The sequence below is a fragment of the Aythya ferina genome, assembly GCF_964211825.1.
Source record: "Aythya ferina genome assembly, chromosome: 4".
NCBI classification, from domain to species: Eukaryota; Metazoa; Chordata; class Aves; order Anseriformes; family Anatidae; genus Aythya; species Aythya ferina.
In genome coordinates this window covers 28533546-28557752 of record NC_140300.1, presented here as the reverse complement: position 1 = coordinate 28557752, position 24207 = coordinate 28533546, and the positions used below count along the sequence as shown (strand labels likewise).

Genomic DNA, 24207 nt, shown 5'->3' with positions numbered 1-24207 from the left:
CACTTAACTACCTGTGTGCTACAGAAAACAAGTGAAGAGCTGAAGATCGAACCTACAAGAATCACCTCCCAAGCTCGGATGAGTTCATCTGTTGTCTTCCAACACATGACATTAACTTACATTTTTAGAGGCAAGGAAGCTCATGCCCTTTGCCACCTGGTAAGAGAAGCTTAGTAGATCTTCAACATCTAGAGCAAGTTCATCATCTTCCAGCATGGAAAGGGTAACATCCTGATCAGTGTAGGATCCTACACAATATAAACATCAACAGCTTTTGAGCATACCAGGTATAATCATCTAGAAACAGTCTTATGTTAAACAGATCAGCAATCTGAATAAGCACTACAACTAGAGCCACATAAATAGCTCAAAGCAAAATATAATAGTGACACTTCATTTAAGTGTGGAAAAATAGAAAACTGTAATTTAGCACATTGTTCTTTTTTAAGCCTTCTCATGTTTTTTTTAACTGTCCCCATCCACCAGAGAAGTAACATGAAAAAATCCATAAAGTCGTCTTCTCTACACTCCTAACAGCAATTTTTCATCACTGTACTCACCAGACTTTACTGGTCTTTTTTTATCAGCTTTTGGGGGGACTGCGTATGACACTCCTGGTTTCATGTCCATGTACTCATTGGCAGCATCGCTGCAAAGGCAGCAGATGAAAAGAAATACAATTTAGGTAAAAAGACCTCAAAAGCAATCCAAACAGAAAGATGATTACACTGACCTTCTGAATACAATGCTTTAGGGATGATTAGAAAAACATGGGCAGTAAAAAAGATGAGAAAAGACTTGTACAGAAAGAGAGGTTTATCAGTTATCATAACAAGAGGGTTATCATAACAATGCATCAGGTAAGCAAACAAAACCTTTCCTACGTATACTACTTATATAGACTTCAGCTTCTATAAACTAATGACCCAGTGTTTCACAGGACCTGCTAGGGCTTCCTTCTGCTTGGGCCAGTTTCTACTAGCATTTCAGCAACTGAAGTGGCAATTGAAATGCAGAAGACAAATGGTAAAAAATACCAAGTTCAGAGCTTCCTAAGTCTCTGAGTGGATTCACATGTATTTCAAAGAGTCAGCCAAGGCTTGGGAAAGTCATTTGCTATGTGTTTTTTTTAAGTTTTCTTATCAATATATACATTGCAACTGTACTAATTTTCATACTGCATGGTTTATAAAGTTAGGCCCCTTTAGAAACGACAGATGCACTTTGGCATTTTTCACTTTCCTGCCATTAGAACTTATACCATAGTCCTTCTTTATCCTGAAGTATCTGTTTAGTTTATGGGCAATAAGTGCAGCCACATTGCTAACATGGAAAGTAGCTATGAGATCACTGACAGCTTTAGTCACCACCAAACCACAAACACATGTGAAACATTCAGCAGCTGCAACATTACTGTAAATACTAATCCACGAATTTGGTAAATACCCCCTCGTTAATACCTCAATTTACAAAATAAGCCCAAACAGTGATATCCTTGTACTAAGAAGAAGACAGACCTCCTATAGCAACTCATAGCTTTGTGTTCATGGTATCTGTGGTACCAACCTCCCTGGTATCACCATCTATCCATGCATTTATTGCCACAGCACAAACAGATTCACTAGCACTATGCATTGCTGGGAAAAAAAGGATGTTATCACCTCCTAAGGGGCTTCCTGGTTGCTTTGTGCCTGCCAACACAGAGTGATGGGCCCACTGGGGCAGTGAACAGACTGAAAATAAAAAATGGGCAGGTATTGTAGCAGATCCTAGGTTTTGGAAAATTATGTCTCCCTCACTTTGCAAAAGGAAGGAGTTAGCAGTAAACATGCTTGGAAATGTACTCAGAAAGAACTTGGGCTTGATCTAAAACTGAACTGCTAAAAACATACAGATGAAGTAACTGAAAAATAAAAGTACAAGAACAATCTCTGACATGGGCTGGAGCATCACACAATCCAGTGAGCTACCAGGGGCAGCTTGCCTCTAACACTGTAAGGCACTGTTTTGGTTGTAGAAAGTCATTTCTGAAGGCAGGAACTTGTGAGAACCCAGAATATTAACACCACAACACTGGGGGGATTGTTATTCAAGCTGCTAAATGAGCACTGCCAATGTTGAACACAGTAATGATAAACACAAATACATATGAAGATTGGAGCCAAGGAGCTGCATGAAATAACTACAGGAAATTTGATAAAGAAGTAAACCACAGAGTGTATACAATGAATTGAGCTCTGTTAGAATAAGCCACCCACTGTACAAATCATCTCTTTAACTAAATTGTTTCCTTACACAGCAAAGAATCTTCAAAGCCTGCTGCATGAAAGACTTCTCCTAGTTTTTCATCCCTAATGAACTTCGATATCCCCTCCTTTATCCCCTCCTTCTCAATCTCCTGAAAACACAAGTACATTTCAGCAGGTCACACTTACGCTGAGGGCTCTGCCTGCTGCAAAAGGTTCTCGTAAACAGCTGCATGTTCTGTGTGTTCTTCATGTTTTGGACAAATAAAGGAATCTCGCTTCCGCCTCAGAAAATTTAAGAGATCACCATAGCAGCAGTATTCTGTAATGACCAGTGTGGGTCCTGTAGATGTACGTGAGGTTGAGAAAGCAGGTGAGCATTGTCTTCAAGGCAGAAAACCTTACACAAAGACAGCATTCAGCTAAGCACACAGGCTGGCCTATCAAAGATCACACTGCCTAATGCTGTCTAGACTTGAAAAGTTACAGACAAGCAACCCAGCATCTTCCCTTTCACAGATTATTGTCCAGCTAAAGCTGTGTCACTCCCAATTAATTTTCACCCCCCTCAATAGTATAGCATTGTACAAAAAATTAAACAAATAAGTCTTTTTCTCTTTCTTCATGTGATAATGTGTCTGGCCAGACACATCTGTTTGATTTTGCTCACTTCCTGAAGGAAGTTATTTGTTCCAAACATTCGAGTAATTCAAGCTTCAAACATTAATCCTTTTGATTCACTTCTGTTTACAGTAGAGCTTCACACTCCTTCAGTAATGTTTTGGAAATGATGTAGAGTGTTATATTCCGCAGTATAATAGGAAAAATCATTCAAACAGAACAGCCTGCTGCGACAGAAAACTACACTGCACAAGGTCTTAGAATATTAAAATGAAATTGGAAAGGAGAATCAAGTCATCTCCAGCACGGATGTTTATAGATCAAATATATGTTTTCTGAGTGAATGACTGCAGCTATGGCCCCTGAATATGTAATCATGCTGCATGTTATTTCAACTGTAAGGTTATTCTGTACCACCATTTCCTAACCTCAATAGCTGATTTCCATTTTTCTGCAGTTCATAATTATAGCTTTACTAACAGTGAAAGCAGCGTTTGTGGTGGGATTTGCTCACAGACCCCAGATTTCTTCAGCTGTCTGAGACAGATATGCATTCAGGCCAGTGATTCTGGTTTGCTGACTACTTAAAGTTGCTTCATCCTATTTTTAAATCATTAGAAGTGAAAGTGAGAAACACTTTGCCTTTGTTTAAAGCTATGAATTTTTACAAGCTCCTTTTCTTTGAAAAAATGAAGCAAGAACTTAAAGAGCAAGTTCTTCTGTAAGGAACAACATTTTTCATACTCAAAAGCATATAAGTTAAAAATACGTGACAGCATCACTCTGTATTGACACTTCAGCTGTTTTGTAGCTTTCATTATATATGAAAACAAACTTTTAAAAGTTTATTGTTTATATTTATTTTCAAAGTTATTGCATATAAAATACTTGGGTTGTACAATGCTTCACTTGGGAAACTCTTTTTCTCAACTTTCAAGTACTTAAACATTACATCTGCATTAACAGATACACTTGCCATTCTGTTTGAAAGACTAGAAGATCTGTTAAAAGACTTTTGACTTTTCAGTCAAAAGACTGGAAGACTGTACAAGGTATGGCTGCTGATTTCCCCCTGAATACCAGCAAGTTTTATCTTTTCTTGTTCCTGAGAAACAGTGTGGTGGAGGAAAAAAACTTAAGTTATACGTTTTGTCACCTCTCAGCGAACTTCATTTTTAGCTGCAGCTACAGTGGTCTCGTCACTGTTAGCATGATGAGCCTAAAACCTAGATTTAGGAATTCACAGATGATAGTCGTGATGATCTGCAACCTGCCTAAGGAAGACACGTATTTAAGATTTCTATACTTAGCAGCACTGAATTCATCTTTGTAAGGTTCTTCCTTCTGACAATAAAAAAGGAGCACAAATAATCAATATCCGCTGATAACCCTACCTCCAATAGTGCAAGCTCCAAGTAGATTCACAATATTAATGTGGTTACCAAGGTAACTGAGAACTTTTAGCTCTGACATCAAGGCTTCTCTTTCTGTTAAATGGGCGCTTGCTGCAAAGCAAAACGCAATGTTCAGTAAATAGCACACCTACCAGAAGGAAGTTAGAAAAAATTGGGCAGCGTACTACAGCAACTTACGTTTTAACATTTTTACTGCTACTGTCATTGCGGCATCAGATTTAAATAGACCATAAGCAGTGGCTTCTACAACTTTTCCGAAAGCTCCAGCACCAAGGGTTTTGCCTAATAAAGAAAAAAAAAATCTTTACAAGAACTTGGAGCATTTCTTCCTGAAGGGAAGGCATTTTATTTTACAATATTAGAGAAGATAGTGTATATACACCTGCTTGCTTTTTGTCCCCAGGTAAGCACGAGCAATTATCGCTATTTGCATTCCTGCACATCTTTTTGACAAAACCCTGCTGTGTTTAACCAAAGTCTCATATGAGACTTGAAGGTTTCACCTTGCAGATGAAGTTAAATAAATATAAACTAACCAAAACTCAACCGGTTTCTAGGAAATTCCCATTTGTGATCATAAGGAAGCTGTGTTGGGTCTATGTAAACATAGTTGTTTCCATTTATTTCTTCAACAACTTTCCACTGAACTTCATATTTGGGTTTCTGAAAAGGAAAGAGAACGGCTGTCACTCCTGAAGCTTCCCCAGGCAACTCCTACACTTTAACAACTCAGGCAGAGGAGTTGCTGATTTTACCTGCAAATATATGTATACCAGGATCATGACTATGATGCACATCAGTCCAGCAGCGACTCCAAATGCGATTAGTAAAGGTGTGAAAAGGGTATGGGTACGGATTTGCTCTGAAAAGAAACAGAGAAAACTCTGCTTGAATACCAAGCATGAAAAACTACATTTAAAATAATCAGGTGAAAAAGCTTTCCTTGATTCTTTCTTATGAAACACAGTCTGGGGCTTCCGTTTTCCCAGATGCACTCCATGTCCCTCAGAGCCACTTCTCCTGAATGACAGTGCTGGCCAGAACTGGCACAGAAACCACGCGGCGTGCTTCCCAAAGAGCCTCAGCTTCACCAGCTCAGGAGGCACAACACTGAGATCAATTAAAGTGCGATTACAGTCAGCTTAGGGCACAGAAAGAAGCTTGTTAAGGGGACTTTTCCTAAGTCCTAATTTCTCTTCCTCTCTCTCCCCTACCTCCCCACCCCCAAGTGTGATCTCTAAAACCTAGTCTTTAAAAGCAGATGTTGTACAGAGTAGTGAAAGAATACTGTTCTACCTCAAGTCTGGCTTATTTGTTTATATGTTGTATCTGGCTATAACAGGGAAAAAAAGAAGCAGCAGAACACGTGATTTTTTTTCCAAAGCAAGTAAAGATTTACAAACATATTTCAAGTCATCTGTGTTCTAGTATGTGTTTTTTTTCTTAACAAACCCACAAATACTGCTACAAAACTCATAAGGCACTTCTGCAGTACGTTGCTGTTACTCCTTTTACAAAAGCAGGGCCCTTAGGCTCCAGTCAAGATTGGGAACACATTTTCCTGAGACGCGGTAAAAAACATACAAAAATGCAGACTTTTCTTGAAAGAGATGATAGCTAAAACAAAGACAGGAGGAGAAAAAGGGATAGAGAGAAGGCAGCCTGGTGCCATGCTGCAGGTGCTTTGCCCCTGTGCCAGATCATGCTGCAGAGGCAGGAGAAAACGGCTAACTACTGCTTGGTAGTTTTGAAGCAGCAAACATACTATACCAGAATATTAACTGAGAAGTGAAAGCAATACTTTGGCAGGCAGAACATGTACTGTAATATATTATCATACACTCAGCCACAGTACCATCAACATTATTATGGCAAAAGCAGCACACTTAAAAGATGAATTCTTGCATGACAGAAAGGGCTGAACAGCATTAACCATTCCTTCATGTTCACTGCCTTGTTCACTCCAGACAATACCTTTAATAGCAAAGTTGAAGAAAGCAGAGCTCCTGTCACCATTGCTGGAAGCCTCGCAGCAGACGGTGCCGGCGGTCCTGAACATGCTGGCGTTAATGGTGCTCTCAACCAGGATCCGCTTGAAGGAAGGCACCGAGGAATTTGTGTAACCGATTTTCACGTCCGTGTGAGATATTGTGGGTGAATCAAAACACCTGGGGAAAACAATGCTGACAATTACCTGCTGTGGACTGCTACCTGGAATGAATGACATGGCCTGCTGTGAAGGCAGACAGTCACAACAAGACCACCAGGTAATTACACCACACTACTCCACAAAGGGACTGAGATGGAGATCTTATCCTCAAAACCCAGCCTACTCACAACTCTCCTTGTCTCCTATGTAGTGGATGAAACTTATAAAACAAGCCAAGTGGAAACCATGAGGTTTTTGCATTTGCTGTTGAGTAGGGAAACACACAGGTGTGTAAGTCCACCGTGGGTTTTGTAACCATAAATTCTGCATCTCCAGTTTCAGCTTTAAGCAGTTGTGGTCCATCTCCTACTCTTGAACACTTTCCTCAGGCATTGCTTTATTACAGCACAAAAAAATCCACGAAAAATCCATAATGCACCTACAACACCACCAAGCTTATATGCAGCCAGGAAACAGCCAGTTTTGTTCTTTCAAGATGCTGCTAGTTAAACTAGTCAGAAGTCTGCAACCCTTTTTTAAAATTAATTGCAATGTTAACAATGTCACATATTCACTATATGAGCACACATTACAAAAATTAGGATAATTATTTTAGGCATAAAACATATTATGCAGGTAGGAGACATGACTTGCTAGTATGAGATCTGCAAGCACAGTGCAAGTCAACAAAAATCTTAAAATGTGCTTCACAAATGCTCACTTCACAGTGAAACTGTACTGTCTTTTTAGAAGCATGGCAACTAGACATCAGGTTTTATTCATAATAACTCCAGACTTGTTTACTTGTCATATGCTTCATGTGAATAGAAATCTAATTACTTTATGTCTTGAAAAATTATATCATTACACAATAAGACGAAAGATAACAGCCATATTCACAAGTGATTCTGTGATTGTCATTCTGTGAAATTGCATTGAGAATGTGTGCCATTTGGGGCCAAACTGATAAAAACCTTAGCTAGCCTGCAGCAGAGAGAAAATTTGGCTTTTATTTTTCCTCAGCAGAAAATGTTGATTATTCCCTCTTCAACGTTGGAATACAAAGGGGAGTAATGAAATGTACTGCTCCCTTCCCCTCAAACCACTGCAAATAATGCAATACCTAAAATGATGAAAACAGTGATGCAATGTAACAGTTACCAAGTAATTTTTTAAGTCTTAATTTTTAATTATAAATTGTGTATGTGGCATGTAGAGTCATTTCTGGAAGCTCTGGTTACTTAACTCACCTCTGTTCGGTTCCTGGGCAAAAATACCAGTATATGGTAGGGGCTGGGAACCCAGCTGCTACACACTGGAGAACACCATTGCTGAGAATATCCAAAGTGAGAATTTCTGGTTTTGCTGCAACAAACACAAATGAGAGTCACATTTTTATGGGAACACAGAATTTGAGATGCCACGTGCTCATCACCCTAGCAACTTGTGTGCATTATCACCCACGGAGTCAGGTGAACTGAGCTTCCCACGGAAAAGGGCATCCAGGCCTGAACTGGTGTTCTGTGTCACTGGGTAAATTTCAGTTCTTACACTGAATGCATGGGCTGGATTTCAGAACACCTAACCTCCACCATGCATTGGGGTTGATGAAAGATCCTGAAACAGCAGAGCCCAGAGTTTAAGAAAACAAAGACACATCTGTTTTGGAACAAGAAGGCAGTTCCAGTTCCTGCAGAGGATGACTTTACCAGCCTCTAAAAAAGACAGTTTCTCCACAGTTGTACTAAATGGGTCAAACCGCATCTCTTCTGCATCTGCTCTTTTTATCAAATATTACCAGCACAGCCCGAAAAGGAACTGCAGTGCAATGCAACCAGTACCTGTCCCCATCCCCACAGAAGGCATCCCAGTAAAAAACCAATACCAAAATGCCCAACTGGCTCACTTTCTGAAATGCTGCATGTAGAGAAAGCTAGTATTTGACTGACTACATTAGCTGTCCAAGCAATAATTCATGATTGCTGTGGTGGTTTACAAAGCTGCCTGGTTCCTCATGCCATGATGCTGCCTTCAGGCCAGGACAACATCTACTTGGTTCTGGCAAATATTAGAAAGTTGTATTTCTTGGGAAACTTGAATTAGAAGCTTCATCTCCCATAGCTATCTTAGCTTCCTTGCAAATTATGTTAAAAATAAAGTTAATGGCAAAACCAGATTATATTCCAATGATGTTGCTCACCTGGTACAAATTAATAGCCCATTATTAGTTAATAAAACTTTACAAAATATAAGATGAACTTCTAATGTTCTAGAAAGTTGCGAGGCTGTATTGATGACAGTGGAAGAAAGATGATTTATTGCAGATAAAATCCACACGCAAAGACTGCACGGTGTTAGTTTTTAATGAATATTCTACTCACTGATTAAATTAGAGGCAATAAAACACACGTATACTCTCAATCACGTAGCATCTCCTCATGACTCATGTTACAGGAACCGAATGTTCTTTCGTTTCTAAATCCAAATGTTGTGTTTTATGCAAACCACCCAGAACCGAACATTGTTGCAAAATGTTGAGATGGGTTTTCAACATTACTGATTTGGTGCAGAACTTTCTGATAGCACGCAGCATCGTACACAGTCTTAGCGTTCAGGGAATATACATAATTCAGCTTTCTGAAGCTTCTACCAACATGGTTAAATTGTGAAATTGTAATTAGCCATGTGCAAACAGTTTGTTTAGGTATATGCTATGTGTTAGGCAACGTTACAACATGATAAAACTCTGGCTGTGCGTCTGTCCCAGCACCTGTAGCACTTTCTTAAAAATGTCTTGAACCTCTAATCTCGCTGAATTTATGAATTGCTTTTCAGCTCTTATTAATGTTGATTCTGAATGCAGCAAAGAAGACTCATAAGAGGTCACTCCTGTTTTAACTCAGTGCTCTGCATGACAACATAGTGGAATCAATTGCTTTTTATTACCAACTTCTTCATCATTTAGCACAGAGAAATAAATGTCTACAAAATAACATTTAATAGGTATTGTCTATTATCGCAGCCAGAGAGCTTTCCTCCTCAGTCACATTTTCTGGACTGCATTGAATCTTTTTGTAGTATCATGGTGACTCCTTGTTTGCTCACTGCATATTGCAATGACAAGAAAAATGTTGATCTTGGTTTCACATGATCTCTAGTGCCATGACCAGTTTTCTCCTTGCAGTATGAGTCCCAACTGCGCAGATAGTATTTTGTTGACTATAATTAAATCCAGATATTATTTTGCACTAAATGCAGAGATACCAGTTCGAAGATTCCTCCGCTAATTACTAGATGCACAGTATCTTGCCACTCTGGAGACTTCTACAATTTCTTAATTGTAACTCAGTTCAGCATGCTGCTTGTCAAGTTGTAATTTTCTTTTTGGCTCCTAATGTCAGAGCTCCTTCCTTCCCTACTTTATGTCACACTTACTATGACTGACTACATTTTATTTTAGCAATTTAGTATTGTTTCAGATTAGCATATGCGATTGCTAGATGTGTTTAAATGAAAAGCAACTATTTCTGCACAGGGTTTTTCATGTCTTTCAGCAAATGCTTCAGCATCGATTTGTGTTTACGTGAAGATATCCTCCTGATTATGAATCCTGTTTTACCTGTTTGATTGCTTTCTGCTGATTACATGCCCGAGCCAGACTTGTAAACACCAGAAGCTAGATCGCAGCTTATGCAAAATCCCAACTGACAACAATGCCAGGTCACAACACATAATTAGACCAGTACCTGGCCCACCCACATGACTCTCCTGTGGTAGTTACTCTATTTCAAAAAATATGTTATATTGCTGTGCAGTTTGGGTTCCATACCTGAACAATGAGCGTTTTACATGCTACTGAAAACAGGAGGTTATTTTTCCTAAAAAATGAACCCTCAGAAGAATCAATCTGTTTCATCTCCTCTTTTCAAAATGAAAAAGATATTTGCAGTAGTTGCATCAAAATGCCAAAAGAAACTCTTTCTGAGTCAAGTGTATCAAATCTGTTTCAGCAGTGTCTGTAGTCAACCACGGCCACACTGAATGGTAAACAGGGCTCTACTGAGATGGCTTCAATACCCTCATTGTATCCCAAGGCTGATCTTACTGCTTACAAGACCAGTAGCTGAAGCAAGAAAGGAGACCTGAACACTGATGGTTGCACAGACAAGCCATTCAGAAGAACTACATCACAAACATTCTCTCCTGCCACAGCCATACTGATTCACCGTGTTGCTCCTAGCCTGGTTTCCTAGCCACGACCCACAGGGGTTTCAGCCTTTTATCAAGTAGGAGATTCCTCAAAAGCAGCAGCAGCATGGAGCTCTGCACTGAGAACTGACAGCTGATGGTGATAAACCTTTATTTTTTATATTTTTTTAAATCGTATTTTGCCCAGACTGCTCCTGAGTAGCCTGATGAGCCCACAGCCCTTTGCTCCAAGCACGTGTATGATGCCACTGGTTGGAACACATCATCCAGCCTCAAGGGAACTGATGGCTTCATGGGCAGCCTGCTATTTCTTCCATTCCTGCACAGAAACTAAACTTCTTGCTCAGCACTGTGCTCAACTATGCTGTACAATAGTAGAATTCCCTTTTGTGACTATGATCCACTCCTACCCAAGGTGGCAAAGGATATTTGAAGTTGCCAGCACCCTCAGCTTAGAAATCACAGCTAGGGAACTGAAATGTACAACACCACAAATGACATTCATAGAGAAAGAAAGAAATGCCATGTTCTAAAAGGAGCCCAAGTGGCATTTCTAGACCCAAACTACAGCATTGCAAATATTGACACTACAAATGTTGAACTTCAATGATAATTAGGCAGAATTCAGAAAGTAGTATCCAGAATTTTATGCATTTGTGAAGTCTCAATGGTCCTCTGCATCAGCCCATGCCCAGAGAAGGATCTATTACTGCTAAAGCACTCCAATGACGTATTTGCAGCACATCCACTCATTTCCTACATATTTCATTGTCCTAGGCTTGAAAGCACCACTGTCTACCTTGCCTTAGTTTCTCCTTTTTGCCCTCAGTCCCCTCCTTAAGCTTTGCCTTTAGCAGCTGCCAATATTCGTGGGCTGAGAGTGTGAAACTCTCTGACAGGATGGTTCTGCTACGAAGGATGGAGTTTCCTGGACGTTTCATTTAATTCATTCTGAAGTTCAGCTTTTGTCCTGAAGAATGCTTCTTGGAACTGAGACTGATGCTTTTTATTTTTTTACAAGCATATAAAGACGACAGCATGTGCGTTTGTAAAGCTACACAGATTTCTCTAAAACAATGGAGATGTATATTATTATGCAGATGTATTTAGATACCAAAAGGCATAAGTGAATAATTCTTCTGTCAAGTTTTCAAACTTCACATCCAACTCAAACAATTTAAAGAAAATTAATAGCTTATCTTGGCTGCCAAAAATGCAAATTACATGTATACGTATAAACTCTGTATATCCTGATCCATGTTACATTATCAAAGTTTTATGGTCCATGCTCATTTCTGAGACCATCTTTCCAGGTGTTATAGTTTTTTTCCTGTGTAAACTATCTATCTGCTCTCCAGTAACCTCTGGAATACATTTGCCAGAATGTAAGGTCATGCTGGATTGTAGGTGGATTTGTGTAAGTACTCTGCACTTTTATATCTTGACATTTAAATAGTTTTGCAGCATGTGCTTCACTTCAGAAAGCCTCTCATATGCTGAACCACACTGTGACATCTTGTGCATACATTATGTTGTATAAAATACAATGACTGTGATAATGAAATATTTCAGACTGTTCACTTTACTTACTATTCACATAGACATTAAATGTTACAGAGGAGCTGGCATCTGAATTGGACACAAAAAATGTGTAAATGCCTCCCTCCGTTCCTTTTAATCGTGTAAGGTGAAGTTCACTTGTATAACTGTAAAGAAAAAGAAATCATTAGCGATGCTCACAACCTAAAGTCAATGGGGAATTGTTGAACAAAAAGCTAAAGTGGGAATTATTAGTGCACTCTTTTCTCCTGCCTACACCATTCATACAGACACACTTACCAAGAATTATCATCCCTTTTGCCCCATAGCACTCAAGACTACTTTTTTTTTTTTTCCCCCATGGGATTTTTGGAGGACCAGGACTCCAGAAAGAAACAGTGCATGGCAGAAATAAAAGCATAAACTTTTGTTCGGAGCATTGTGCTCAACTGTGGTGGTAGAGGGTGTCTCCACACACAAACTTTTAATTCCTCAACTTATTGAGCAACAATGATATCTTGTAGGTGAGTTGTGAGGCAGACTGGTCTCTCAGAGGGTGTGCTTAACTCAACACTGCTTCATATCCAGGGTAGCAAGACTTCACACCCATTACTGTGGTAAGCCACGTGTAAGGCAAGACCTTTTAAAACACAATTTTCTTGCCATCTACATTTTCATATTTCCAGAACAGACTCTAGTTTGCTGTTTCAAAGGGAAATCGATAGCACTTAAAGCCATTCTTATTACCTGTTATTGCCCACAGTCTTGAACTTGACATAATGGTCCGATGAATTCTGCAGTGTTTCATTCATGTACATCCAGACTTCTTCCTTCGGTTTTGGATATGCCTCATATTCAACTGTTAAATTTCCATTTTGTCCTGCATTTATATCTATTGTGGTATTCATTGTTGCAAGCAAACGGACAAATCCTTTAGCTGATGGTCATAATAGGAAAAGAAAAACAATTTCAGGGCCATTTAGGAGATTGCCACTACTCTAACCACGCTTACGCTACTTCAAGATCAGTGATCAAACGTCCAACTGTGAAACGGGAAACCTTATCTACAAAGCAGAACTTCAACCTTCACCTGCTAAAACCAAGACCACTAGCTATATATAGCAATGAGGCACACAACTTAAAGCAGTCTTGTATGCTTTAACAGAAAGAATTCCATCTCCTGGTGATAAATACCCTTTATTTGCTCTTGGAAAAATGCAAACACATGCTTGATTCTACTCAAGTGTTTACATTTTTCAAAAAATCAGTCACTAACTTTATGGAAGGGAAGAAACAGTAAAAAAGGCAAGATAAATTGATCATTTATGACAGTATAGTACAGTATTTAATGATTCTTTGTCAAGTGTAATTAAGAACGACATTACAAATGAAGCTATTAAAAACTGTAATTAGAAAAAAATGTACTACGTCGAAAGGCCTGGATAGCGATTGTCTTAAACTAAGGCATTTCTGTTCATCTACTGCTGGGTCTTAATCTTTTCTTTGGCAGATACCATTTATCACTGGGTAGTTCTGTTCCAGAGTATCATGTGGAGCAGCGGCATCCTTACTGCAGTGGCTTTAATTTCATTAATAAACTCGTCAGCTTCAGGATTATTCACTTTGAAAGACAAATTTTTCAGTCCTATTACAAAAATTCATGTGGGAATTACCAGTTTGACAGACGGACTACAATGACAAGGAAACATATTTCCTGGGAATGCTTGAATTTAGCCCCCAAATCAATCTCAGATCTCTGCCTCTCTCCACTTTCCAGTGATCAAACTGCTGTGGCCAGCTGGGCACCTGAGCTCATGAAAACAGAAGGCAACGGGCCTTGGTGAAAGCATATGGAGCTGACAGAGCACTTGACAGATGCTTCCGAGAAGAAAGGAAGACATACACTCATATCATAGCAAGCAGGTATGATACAAAGTATGCTCTATTGTCAAAAAGGAAAAAAAAAGAAAAGGTTTTAAATCTGGAAATTTAAGTTTTTTAGTCCCTTTGAGACCTTTTTTCTATTTTCTGTGCAAGCATAGAGTCGCCTATGCAACCCATATTCAAAACTGTGCCCAAGAGAGTGCAAAAAACCTTTTTATAATCATGCTGTCAATGCCCAAAACAAAGTTCTATAAACAGTTTATAGTTAGATAAACCATTTTTTTTATAAAAGTAACTAAAACATTTACCAAAATACCACTATTTCTTAGAAATCTTTTTGCTAACATTAAAGCCGCAGTGATTTAGATTCTGATACAATCCAGTATGTTCTATACACCACTTCCCATGATCCTGGGAGCTGGCACGGTTTAGATAAATATAGTCAACTTGACAATGAACGGTGAAAGGAATCCAGGAGACAGAGTTTATTTTATTTTAGGTCAAATTTGAGAGGGTGAGGGGAGAAAAGTATCATGAAAATGAAATATTCCAGCTTTTCTCTGGCTTTTTTTTTTTTTTTTTTTTTTACTAAGTACAAACTGTTTTTTACTAAATACAAACTTGTTGCTTTATTTTTTTACATTTTATAATGCTGTGCTTTATTTTACTCACATGACTTTCCAAAGTCAACCCTTTTTAAAACCACATTTGCATGTGCAGTAGTCTTTAGAATTCCTCTAGTTAAGAACTTCCCTCCTTTTATAATAAAAGCTTTCACATTATTCTCCTCAGGGAAAAGATTTTCTTTCATACTTAACACTGTTTCACTCTTTGACATATGAATCTAATCTCTTTAGTAAAAAAAAAAATTAAGAAAACACGTTAAGAGCCCTACCCCCTCAAATGGTGTAGCAAGGTTAAGTGCACTCAAACCTCCGCAGCTATGCTGGAGATTTGACCCACAGAGATCAAGTGCTTCTGTTTTCTTTAAGTTATTGGGAAAGCAAAACAGGCTATATTGCAGGGGTATTTGTGCACCAGAAAAGCAAATTTGGTAAGGAAGAGAATACAAGGCCTGGCCCTCAAAGAACAGAGCAGTCTCAGTTGTCCTCGGTTGCTACATCCTTGAAAGGTGAAGAATTTGAAGTGTTTTAGCCAACTACACAAACTCGGTCAGAATTATCAAGCATATGTCCTTAATTAGACTATCAAATTAGCACTTTGGGCAGCCATAAAAATTCAAAGGCCTGGTGTATCATACACGCTAACATACAGCAGCTGAGATCTACATGAGTCCGTTATTAAACCAGGAGAGGAGGTGACTTCGCTCACTGTTGAGAGACATTATCCCAAGCCTAAGGAAGTGATGGATGGTGGATTTACCATGGTGGTGAGCTCCAAAGCAATTTTCGTGCTGCCTATGCACACTTCAGTGTTCCTCACTGCATTATTTTAAATAGAGATACATATATAACTTCTCACACGTAAAAAAACATTGACGTGCCGATGTCAGCGAAATTTCCAGCGCTTGGAAGGCAGGTACTGAAGATACGCTTTGTGCTTGTGCTGCCAAATTACTAAAGCGTAGGGATAGTACCACGCAAAGGTAAATTACTTGCTTCATTAAGACTGGATTAAATTTAAAATTAAACCAGAAAGGATGAGAAAAACCAGAGAGATGGAAACAGTGTTGGGTGGTTGTTCTAATACCGCAATCCAATCACATGCAAAGTGCTACAGAAATTAAAGTAGTCGCACACTCCATAGCCCTTCCTGAACCATTTCAGTATGATACCAGTCTGCAGTAACCTTTTAATAAAGCAATTTACTCATTCAGGTTTGGGGGAAAGGAGATAGAAGGAAGGGAGAGCTAGGTATCTTAAGATTTCTATGAGAACTATTTACCTAATGCTTTCAAGGTTACCGTGGCATTGGTTTTTCCAAAAGGGTTTTCTGCTTGGCATGTGAATTCTCCAGAATCATTAACTCCCACTGAACGGATGTTCAATGTTAATTTCCTTTCGTATCCATAATCACCCAAATTTCTGCTTTTGCTTGTAACAATCTGTCGGTAAAAAACAATTAACATCTAAAACACTGTGTATGCAGCATCTTTCCTCGATAAATTAAAAATAGAAGTAATTATAACTTCGCTATATTAATATTCATAACTTTAAACCAGAATAATAAGCCATCACGACAAACCTGTCACTAGAATCTCTCCATGCAAAACAAGTGTGTGATCAGCTGTCTTTGAGAGATAATACTTCCTCCAGTACTACTCCTTTTCTTCATTCTTTCTTTTTTTTTCCCCGAACTGCACTGTAAGGCACCCTTCTGCTGCTTTTCACTAGGTAAACTGCCCAGGTTCCCACCTGATGTTTTGAGGCAGAAGGTGCTTTCAGCTCCAAAAAGATCCAAGGAGCCCCAAGGGCACACAGCACTTTGTAGTCACATTCCTCCCTCCTCAGGCAAGAACAAGTGTTTTCACCTGCCCCAAAAGCAGACCAGTCCAAAACACAAAGCTGACCCACAAATTTCTTCAAATATTTCAGTCCTGTGGAAAGAAGGGTGTCGTGCCTGCAGCCAGATTCAGCTCACTCTGAACTTCTAATGCCAATGATGATGAAGACCAACAGAAGGTTTTATTTGCACTAACATTCTTAGAATCATAGAATCACTGAATGGTTTGGGTTGGAAGAGACCTTAAAGATCGCCCAGTTCCAACCCCCCACTATGGGCAGGGACACCTCCCACCAGACCAGGTTGCCCAAAGCCCCATCCAGCCTGGTCTTGAACACTGCCAAGGATGGGGCATCCACAGCTCTGGGCAACCTGTGCCAGGGCCTCACCACTCTCACAGTAAAGAATTTACTCCTTATATCTAACCTAAATCTACCCATTTATTTAATTTAAAGCCACTATGCCTTGACCTGTCACCACCCTGTCTAATCAAGAGTCCCTTCCCATCTTTCTTTTAGGCCCCCTTTAGGTACTGGAAGGCTGCTATAAGGTTCCGCAGCTCTCTCAGCTTGTCTTCATCAGAGCTGCTGAAAATGACCTGCATGCCTTGACTTTCATAACGTTCAGAGGCTGCAGCTATTGTGAAAAGTGGCTGCAACTCTGAAGTTTGACTCACTACACAAGTGGTGTCTAAAAATCACCAAACTCTCTAATGATTGCAATGCTTCCCAGAGAAATACAAGAGAGAATTTAATGTACTGGTGTTTCATTTTCAGCTGGGTCACTTTATGCCCCAAGTCCCCATTGCAGGCATACTGCAGAGAGACCTGCTGGCAGTATGCTTTACACAGCATCCTTGCTCTGGAACCCACTCTGCTTCTCTGTCCATAGCAATCCACATTTGCTAATCTTACAGGCAGCTGGACACTTCTTTTCCTTTCCAAAGCACTGAGTACATGATGACTCTGTGTCTACATATGTGTGCTGGAACTAAAGAAAAAATAACTAATTCAGTTGTTGACTTTAGTTTCTGTGAGATTGTTCAGTGTGCATGGAAAGACTGATAAACTCACAATGATTAATCCAAATTCACTTGCTATGATTTTCTTGTAGAGTGATTTCAATTCTTGGAGGTGTCAGGAAGTTCTGGTTGAATTTTATTTTCTCTACACAGTTTTGTTTCCTTCTGAGTAATAATAACCACCTACAGAAGTCTGTTTTGTATGGAGGTGCTTGCTTACAGCAAGTCTCCTAATTTTCAGAAGTGGTGATAACCTCTGTCACATGAAGAAACAGGTGTGCAGTTTTTTCCTTTAACCTATTCAGGTAAAATTCTGCATCTGTTTAAACGTGAATTTTATGTATTCTGTTTCAGTACAAAATTTAATTTGGTAGTCAATATTTAAAAGACAGCATCCCCTGCTATTTACCAGAAAGGACAGAAAAGTCAAATTTATTTGGTCAAAAATATTTTCCTCATGGCTTTTACTCATAAAATGAAAAGGGAAAAGCATGAAAACATAAGGGAAGACCCCGATCCCATCAGTCATAACAAAGAAAAGCAGGGGGAGGGACAAGGAAAGAAATGCAGTTCTCAAACGAAAGACTTGCGGTTGACCTTGGCACAGGACCAAAAGCCCCATCTGCAGGTCCCACGCTGCCTTCATGTCACTGAGACCTCAATAGCCCCCAGAGCCGCGAGGTGGGATTTCTGGAGCAATGAGCACTTAGTGAGAGAAGCTGTGCCAGATACCCACCCCAGGGAACCGGCCTCCAGTTCACTGTTTGCCTGAGGATATGTGATTTATCCAAACATCACAGCATCACAGAGGCCTTTTTTTCTGTGCACACTTGGACTAAAAATTATGCATTCTGGTCACTACCAGCAAAAGTAAAGGCCCAGCCAATTAGCATGGGAGAGTATACAGGAGGATTTACCAACAGGTCTTCACAAGGGCTTTTAATCATTTAAATTTTGGGGTATAGCCAGAAAACTAAAACGTGTCCTTAAACGCAAACCAGTGCCTGCTGATGCCTGGGCCTGCTCTTACTTACAATTTTTTGACTCATAGCCCTGTGTTTCAAGCACTGAGCTGCAGGACATGCTGGGTGACCAGGGGAGGGGACCTCTCTGCCGCTGGTCTTCAGCAGAGCTGTGCTGCTAGTAACCAACTCTCCTTGAGTATTTATTTTGCTAATAATTGAATTTGGGCATGTCGGGCAGCAACTTCAGCGATCACTTCAGACAGTTCCCTAGTTCATTTTTCAAAACTTTCCCAGTTAGTGAAGCACACCATATAATTTAAATGAATTAATCATTCCTATGAATGCTTACTACTATTCCTGTCACATACAATCCCATGCTAATTAGCAGGTATTTTACTGTTAATGATAACGACTAGAATATGTAATTTGCAGTCCATGTGTTGATATTTGCAGCTCCCATTGATTGCAATGTGATGTGTAGGCACTCCGTGCTTCCGTATTTAGGCAGCCCAACAGAGGTCACCTAAACTTCACATTGAAGTGCCTAACTTTAGCTTCTGTTTGTAAAGAACAGCCAGCACTGATAACTTCCCTCCCAGAAATTTTCAATGATTCTGGAGGTTTACATGGGCACGGGCCAGTCGTTGGACCCTCACCAGTTTGTAGGATGTGGTATCTTTGGAAAGGCAGCAAATCCAAACCAACCCCGTGTCAGGTATGCAAGACAAGCACATGAACATTTACAGACAGGTAGTGTACTGTGCTGAGGCATACATGATGCAGCTAAAGGAACTCACCCCACTTTTGTGAGAGATCCAACTAGCTTGTACGCTGCTATCCACATCCGTGATTATGCATGTAACTTCAAATTCTTCCCCTTCTTTGAGAAGCTCATAGCTTTTAGATAAGGTAATGACTGGAAGAGCTTTGTGAACTGGAAAACAATTTATAAGTGTATTACTTTTCATTACCCTTGGAGTTTCCCAGAGGGGATAAAAATCAACAGTCATTAACTTTCCAATAAAATTTCAGGCCTCCAAGAGGTATTCAAATTTCTTTAACATATTACACAGTTGTTTCTTTACAACAAGCACATTTCAGCTTCAATCTCCCTTCAAATTAAACCTAAAGTTAGACAATACTTGTTAGAGCTTAGCAACTTGCATGAATAAACTTGCAAATGTTGAACCATCAATAAGACAATGGGACATTCCATGACAGTGATTAAAATGTTGCACTCTATAACTGAAAATACAGCCAGGATCGGTCACTGAAGAACCACAGCCTAACATTAATTGCAGTTTTTAAATATAAAATAGAACAGCTGACGCAAAGTACTGTCCGACAGGTCCCTGACAGGCCCTGACAGGAGGTGGACCTCCTTGGAAACTTCTCTCCCCACGTAGGACAGGTACAGCTCGAGGTGTTCAGCACACCCGTCTCTGAAAGCGCTACAACTATGAAGGTTCAGAGGCAGGGGTGGCTGGAGCCAGGACCACTGACACCTTTGTCACCTGGAAGGTAGGTGGTTACAAGCAGCCAGGATTATGTCTGTTTTGAGAAATACTGCAGACCTACTGTCCTGTGGGCTAGCTGTACCCCTGTTGTGCTTCAGGGTGCCTTTTGACAAGTCAAGTACACTTGAGGACTATGTATCTCTTATCTCAGCAAAGCTCCTCAGCTCTGGTGCTTCCACAGTTTTCTTCTCTGTTTTCTTAATCCTTTCCTTAAAATTTCCTCACTTGTGAGACTCCAGGCTTGCACCAGTAGAAGTTAACCTCCCACTAGGGCTTTTATGCAGGAAGACTCAATTTCAAACTGTGACTGCAGAAAATCAGATAAGGCATTCTAGACTCTCTTCCTGCCTCTGACACAGACTTTGTAGTATTAAGCAAATTATATTAAACTTAGGAAAATGCCATGCTTTTCATCCATTCATATTTTAACAATAATGTTTTCCTCATGTTGCTGCAAGCGGCTATGGAAGGGAACAAAGAACCATGTTTGCTCTCTTCAGATATAAATGCCCACATAAAAATCACACCACAGCAGCACCCAAGAGACATGAGGAAGCCAGTGCAGAATGCATGCTGTGTTCTCACCCTCCAGCAACTTCTAAGAAAAAACAAAAAAAAAGCCATAATGCCCCTCATTGTTTAGAGAAGGGCTGGACATAAGCACTCCCTGTGTTACAGTAACAGGGTGGTGTATGTTTGAGTACGCCTGCACAGTTCCCCATTTCATGGACCCTCTTCTGACATTCTGCACCAGAAGTTCAGGCTGTGGGGTTTAAGTGCCATACTTCTGATTACAAAAGCATTGCCTACAAAAGGTGAACACTTAAGTCTTCAGCTAAGGAGACAGTGGGGACTGGTACTGATTTAAAACTACAGCCCAGTTATTACAACAAATGCCAACACCGCAGTGCTGCCTTACTGCTGGTGGCCTTCAGCAGATGCTTCCACTCAGTGCACACTTCCTCCCAGATGGAGAACATGGGCAGACTGCCCAGGTCCTCCAGGCCACATACTGCTGCCTACCATCAGTGGGCTGCTGGCGATGGATGCCAAGTTAGTGCCTTGTTGTCTGAAGTCACCATTGTATTAAGCAAGTGCAGGCTTCTACCCCATAAAAAATGAAATAGTCCAATATGACAACTTGCATTCTCCTATGTCAGAGACATGACAGTTGTGTCAATCAACTGTTAAGCAGTTTCTTTCTTTGGCCATTCCTGAAAAAACAGTTGGAAAAAAACTTGTTACAGAACAAACACCAGAGACAGCAAGAATGGACTTGATTTTTTTTAGTCAAAGGAGAATGCCAGAGATGCCTGTACTGATTAAACTTTAGTTCTCTTCTCATTAATTAAAATTTCTTATTATTCATTAGAAGACATTAAAATTCTCTCTGTTAGATTCCAAATCACCAGGAAGAAGACTTCTTCAATTTGCCATATCAAACTGCAGACTTCAGTCAGCCCCTGCTGTCAACCCCTTCCTACTGCTGAGGAGGAGCCCAGGACCAAGCAGGGCACACCACCACAGGCATGAAGAAGCAAACACCACTGCATCACCTCCTTCATGAACGCGAGGGGTGATGCTTGTCATGGCTGATCATCACCCTGCTCCTAACTCCACGTGGGAACCCACTGAATACCCCTCTGAAAGCACAAGGATGACCACTGGGATCCCCACCTCATGCTCCCTGCTCAACAGCCGCCACCTCAACCTTGGCCGCATGACAAACACACTTGCAGTGACAGAAACAATGCAGCAAAAATCTGCATAAGCGAGAGATGGTCCCTTGCTAGGCCTTACTGCAGCCCCAGCATTGCCCACATGTGCTAGAGGAGACACACTCAGCTGGAGCAAGGGATATTTAAGGAGCCCAAGAACTACACGGAGAGTAAACTGTCGTACTTGCCCCTGAGGAAACACTGAGACAGTCTCTCCCTCCGCTTCTCTTGGGAGTATTTATAGAGCAGATTAACAACATGTAGTGCGATAGCAGGCTCCAAACCTTCCACACAAAGCCTGCCTGTATTGCACTGTGCAGCCAGGCATGGGGCTTCTCCTTCCCAAACCCACCTACCACTCTGCCCTATTTCACCTGAAGGTAAAATACAAAGCCTCATCAAGGTGTTTGCAGAGCTAAGTGGTGTATCTGGCTGCCCAGCCACATCACATTCCTCATTTGTACTGGGAGCACAGTTGCTGTCGTGAACATCCTCACTCATAAAGACGGAGACAAATGATGACTCTGTGCTCCCCCAAGATCTGTCTCTCTGCTGAATCCCTCTTCTTCAAGGTCATCTATCAGTTCTTCCTGCTGTCACTTATGGGCAGCAGGCATGTGAGTCATGCATCCAAATCTCCACTTTGCCTGCACAAGCCTGTCCAAACCTCAGGGCATTGGTTTGTCCCCCAGGTTTAACAGCACAACCCAAGTTTCTTACATGGTGAAAAGAACACCTGGAAATCACCTTAAACAGGAAACATGAGTGATCGTGGCCAAACCTGCCCAGCATAGCCACAACCCATGTCTCACATGACAATCTGTACCCTCACACAACTTGCCCAGAACAAACTTCCTAAGACTACCAATTTTCTCTGGGCTGCCTACAGCAGCCAGAGGTGCCACAAAGTAATCCCTTGGTGCAGAAGCACATCTGAGTAGAAGATTCCAAAAGTCTCTAGATGAGCCACCACCTTGAGCCTCCCTGCAGCAAGCTCAGGACACAAGGGGAGATTTCTCTTTGGAGCACTTCCCATCAATTCCTGTGAAGATGAAAATCAGGTGCTCTACAAGAGGACAAAAATCCTGTGTTACCTGGCCTCACATTCAGGAAGATGTGCTCCGATATTTTCTCAACTCCGTTATGCTTTGCCAAGCACTGGTAGCAGCCCTTGAATGACCTCTGTACGTTCTTTATAATGATGCCTTTCTGTGGATTAGGAATGAATGTCATATTTTTGGGGAGAGGTTTGCCATCACATTTTCTCAGGGTGAAATTCGAAACATCTGGATCTGTTAGTGGGCACACCAGCAGGATGTCACTGTCTTCTTTTCCATAGATGAGAGAATCAACAAGGAAGAGCACATTTGGATCTGTGAAGGAACACAAAGACCTGTAAGAACAGCTGACATTGCAGTGGAAACTTCTGATAACCTTAACTCTGCAGCTGGGCACTTATTTCAAAGAATGTTTTACATTTAGCCAGTAAAACTGAGTATTACCCAATTCACGTTTACTAAGAGACGTTAACTTTTGTCTTAAAAGAGCAGCACAACAGGAGATGTGCAGTAGCATTCAGTACCAGACACGCTAAAGAATAATGTGCACTAAAAATAAAACCTACTGCTTTTTTTACTGGGGGATGGAATTTTTTTTGTGCTTTGTGTAGTTCCAAACCCCCACCATCCACCCCCAACAACAGTAAACAGATTTTCACAGACCATTAAAAGTAATTTGCTTTTAGCTTGTGGCAGGGCTGTAAGGTTTCATGCCCACAGGAGGATTTTGAAGAAATTTATGAGCAAATGGAACTTGAAAAGCACCAAAATTATGGTTTTCACTTCTGTAAAATACATAATCTAAATGAACACACATTGCTACTAGAGGAAGCACCAAACAATTTCTCTCTCTCTCTCTCTCCTCCCTGAAACCAGGGGTATTTTTAGCCTCTGCAGAAAAACCTAGGCATAGAAACAGCATATCTGATTGAAAAATAATCATGTAATCTTTCATAAAATAACTTTTCTAAAGCATTTCATCTTGGCCAACCATAGTACACAAACATACAGTAATTTAAACACTATTACAACCAATGTTGAAGCCCATGATAGCCGATGACCTTGAAACGCTAAGAACCTGGCCATTAATAGCAAACACAAAAATAAGGGATGATGTAGTGACAAACACTCTGTAAAAGCATATTTCAGCTCCCATCTGCCCTCTCTACAAGGTAGCATGAATTAGAATTTTAGAAACAGTTTTCTTTCTTCCTGTAAAGTGGCCTTGAACAACTTGAGTCACTAGAGATCAACAAACTGTGACAACAGAGAAGACTGCGAAGTCTGTTAAGATAACAGATAATATGCATTTGGTTTAAGACAAGATGTATCAGACTGAATATGAAGCATGGGACATTTAGGTAGGCCATTGGGGAATGCTTTCTATCACAAAGGTGGTTCA

The 24207-nt window shown here is 40.4% G+C and overlaps 1 protein-coding gene across 1 annotated transcript in view; it reads right to left on the bottom strand.

Annotated features, from left to right (window-relative positions):
- The window catches only part of KIT (KIT proto-oncogene, receptor tyrosine kinase), a 54001-nt gene that overhangs the window by 9614 nt on the left and 20180 nt on the right, over positions 1 to 24207 (bottom strand). Inside the window, exons 3-16 of the mRNA XM_084517124.1 lie at positions 22842 to 23120; positions 19310 to 19446; positions 15969 to 16128; positions 12927 to 13116; positions 12231 to 12346; positions 7682 to 7796; positions 6257 to 6450; positions 5038 to 5144; positions 4819 to 4945; positions 4460 to 4564; positions 4262 to 4372; positions 2436 to 2589; positions 561 to 649; positions 121 to 248 (exon numbers count right to left, since the gene is read on the bottom strand). Of these exons, the coding sequence (XP_084373250.1) occupies positions 121 to 248; positions 561 to 649; positions 2436 to 2589; positions 4262 to 4372; positions 4460 to 4564; positions 4819 to 4945; positions 5038 to 5144; positions 6257 to 6450; positions 7682 to 7796; positions 12231 to 12346; positions 12927 to 13116; positions 15969 to 16128; positions 19310 to 19446; positions 22842 to 23120 (2012 nt within the window). The remainder of the gene's footprint in view (positions 1 to 120; positions 249 to 560; positions 650 to 2435; positions 2590 to 4261; positions 4373 to 4459; positions 4565 to 4818; positions 4946 to 5037; positions 5145 to 6256; positions 6451 to 7681; positions 7797 to 12230; positions 12347 to 12926; positions 13117 to 15968; positions 16129 to 19309; positions 19447 to 22841; positions 23121 to 24207) is intronic.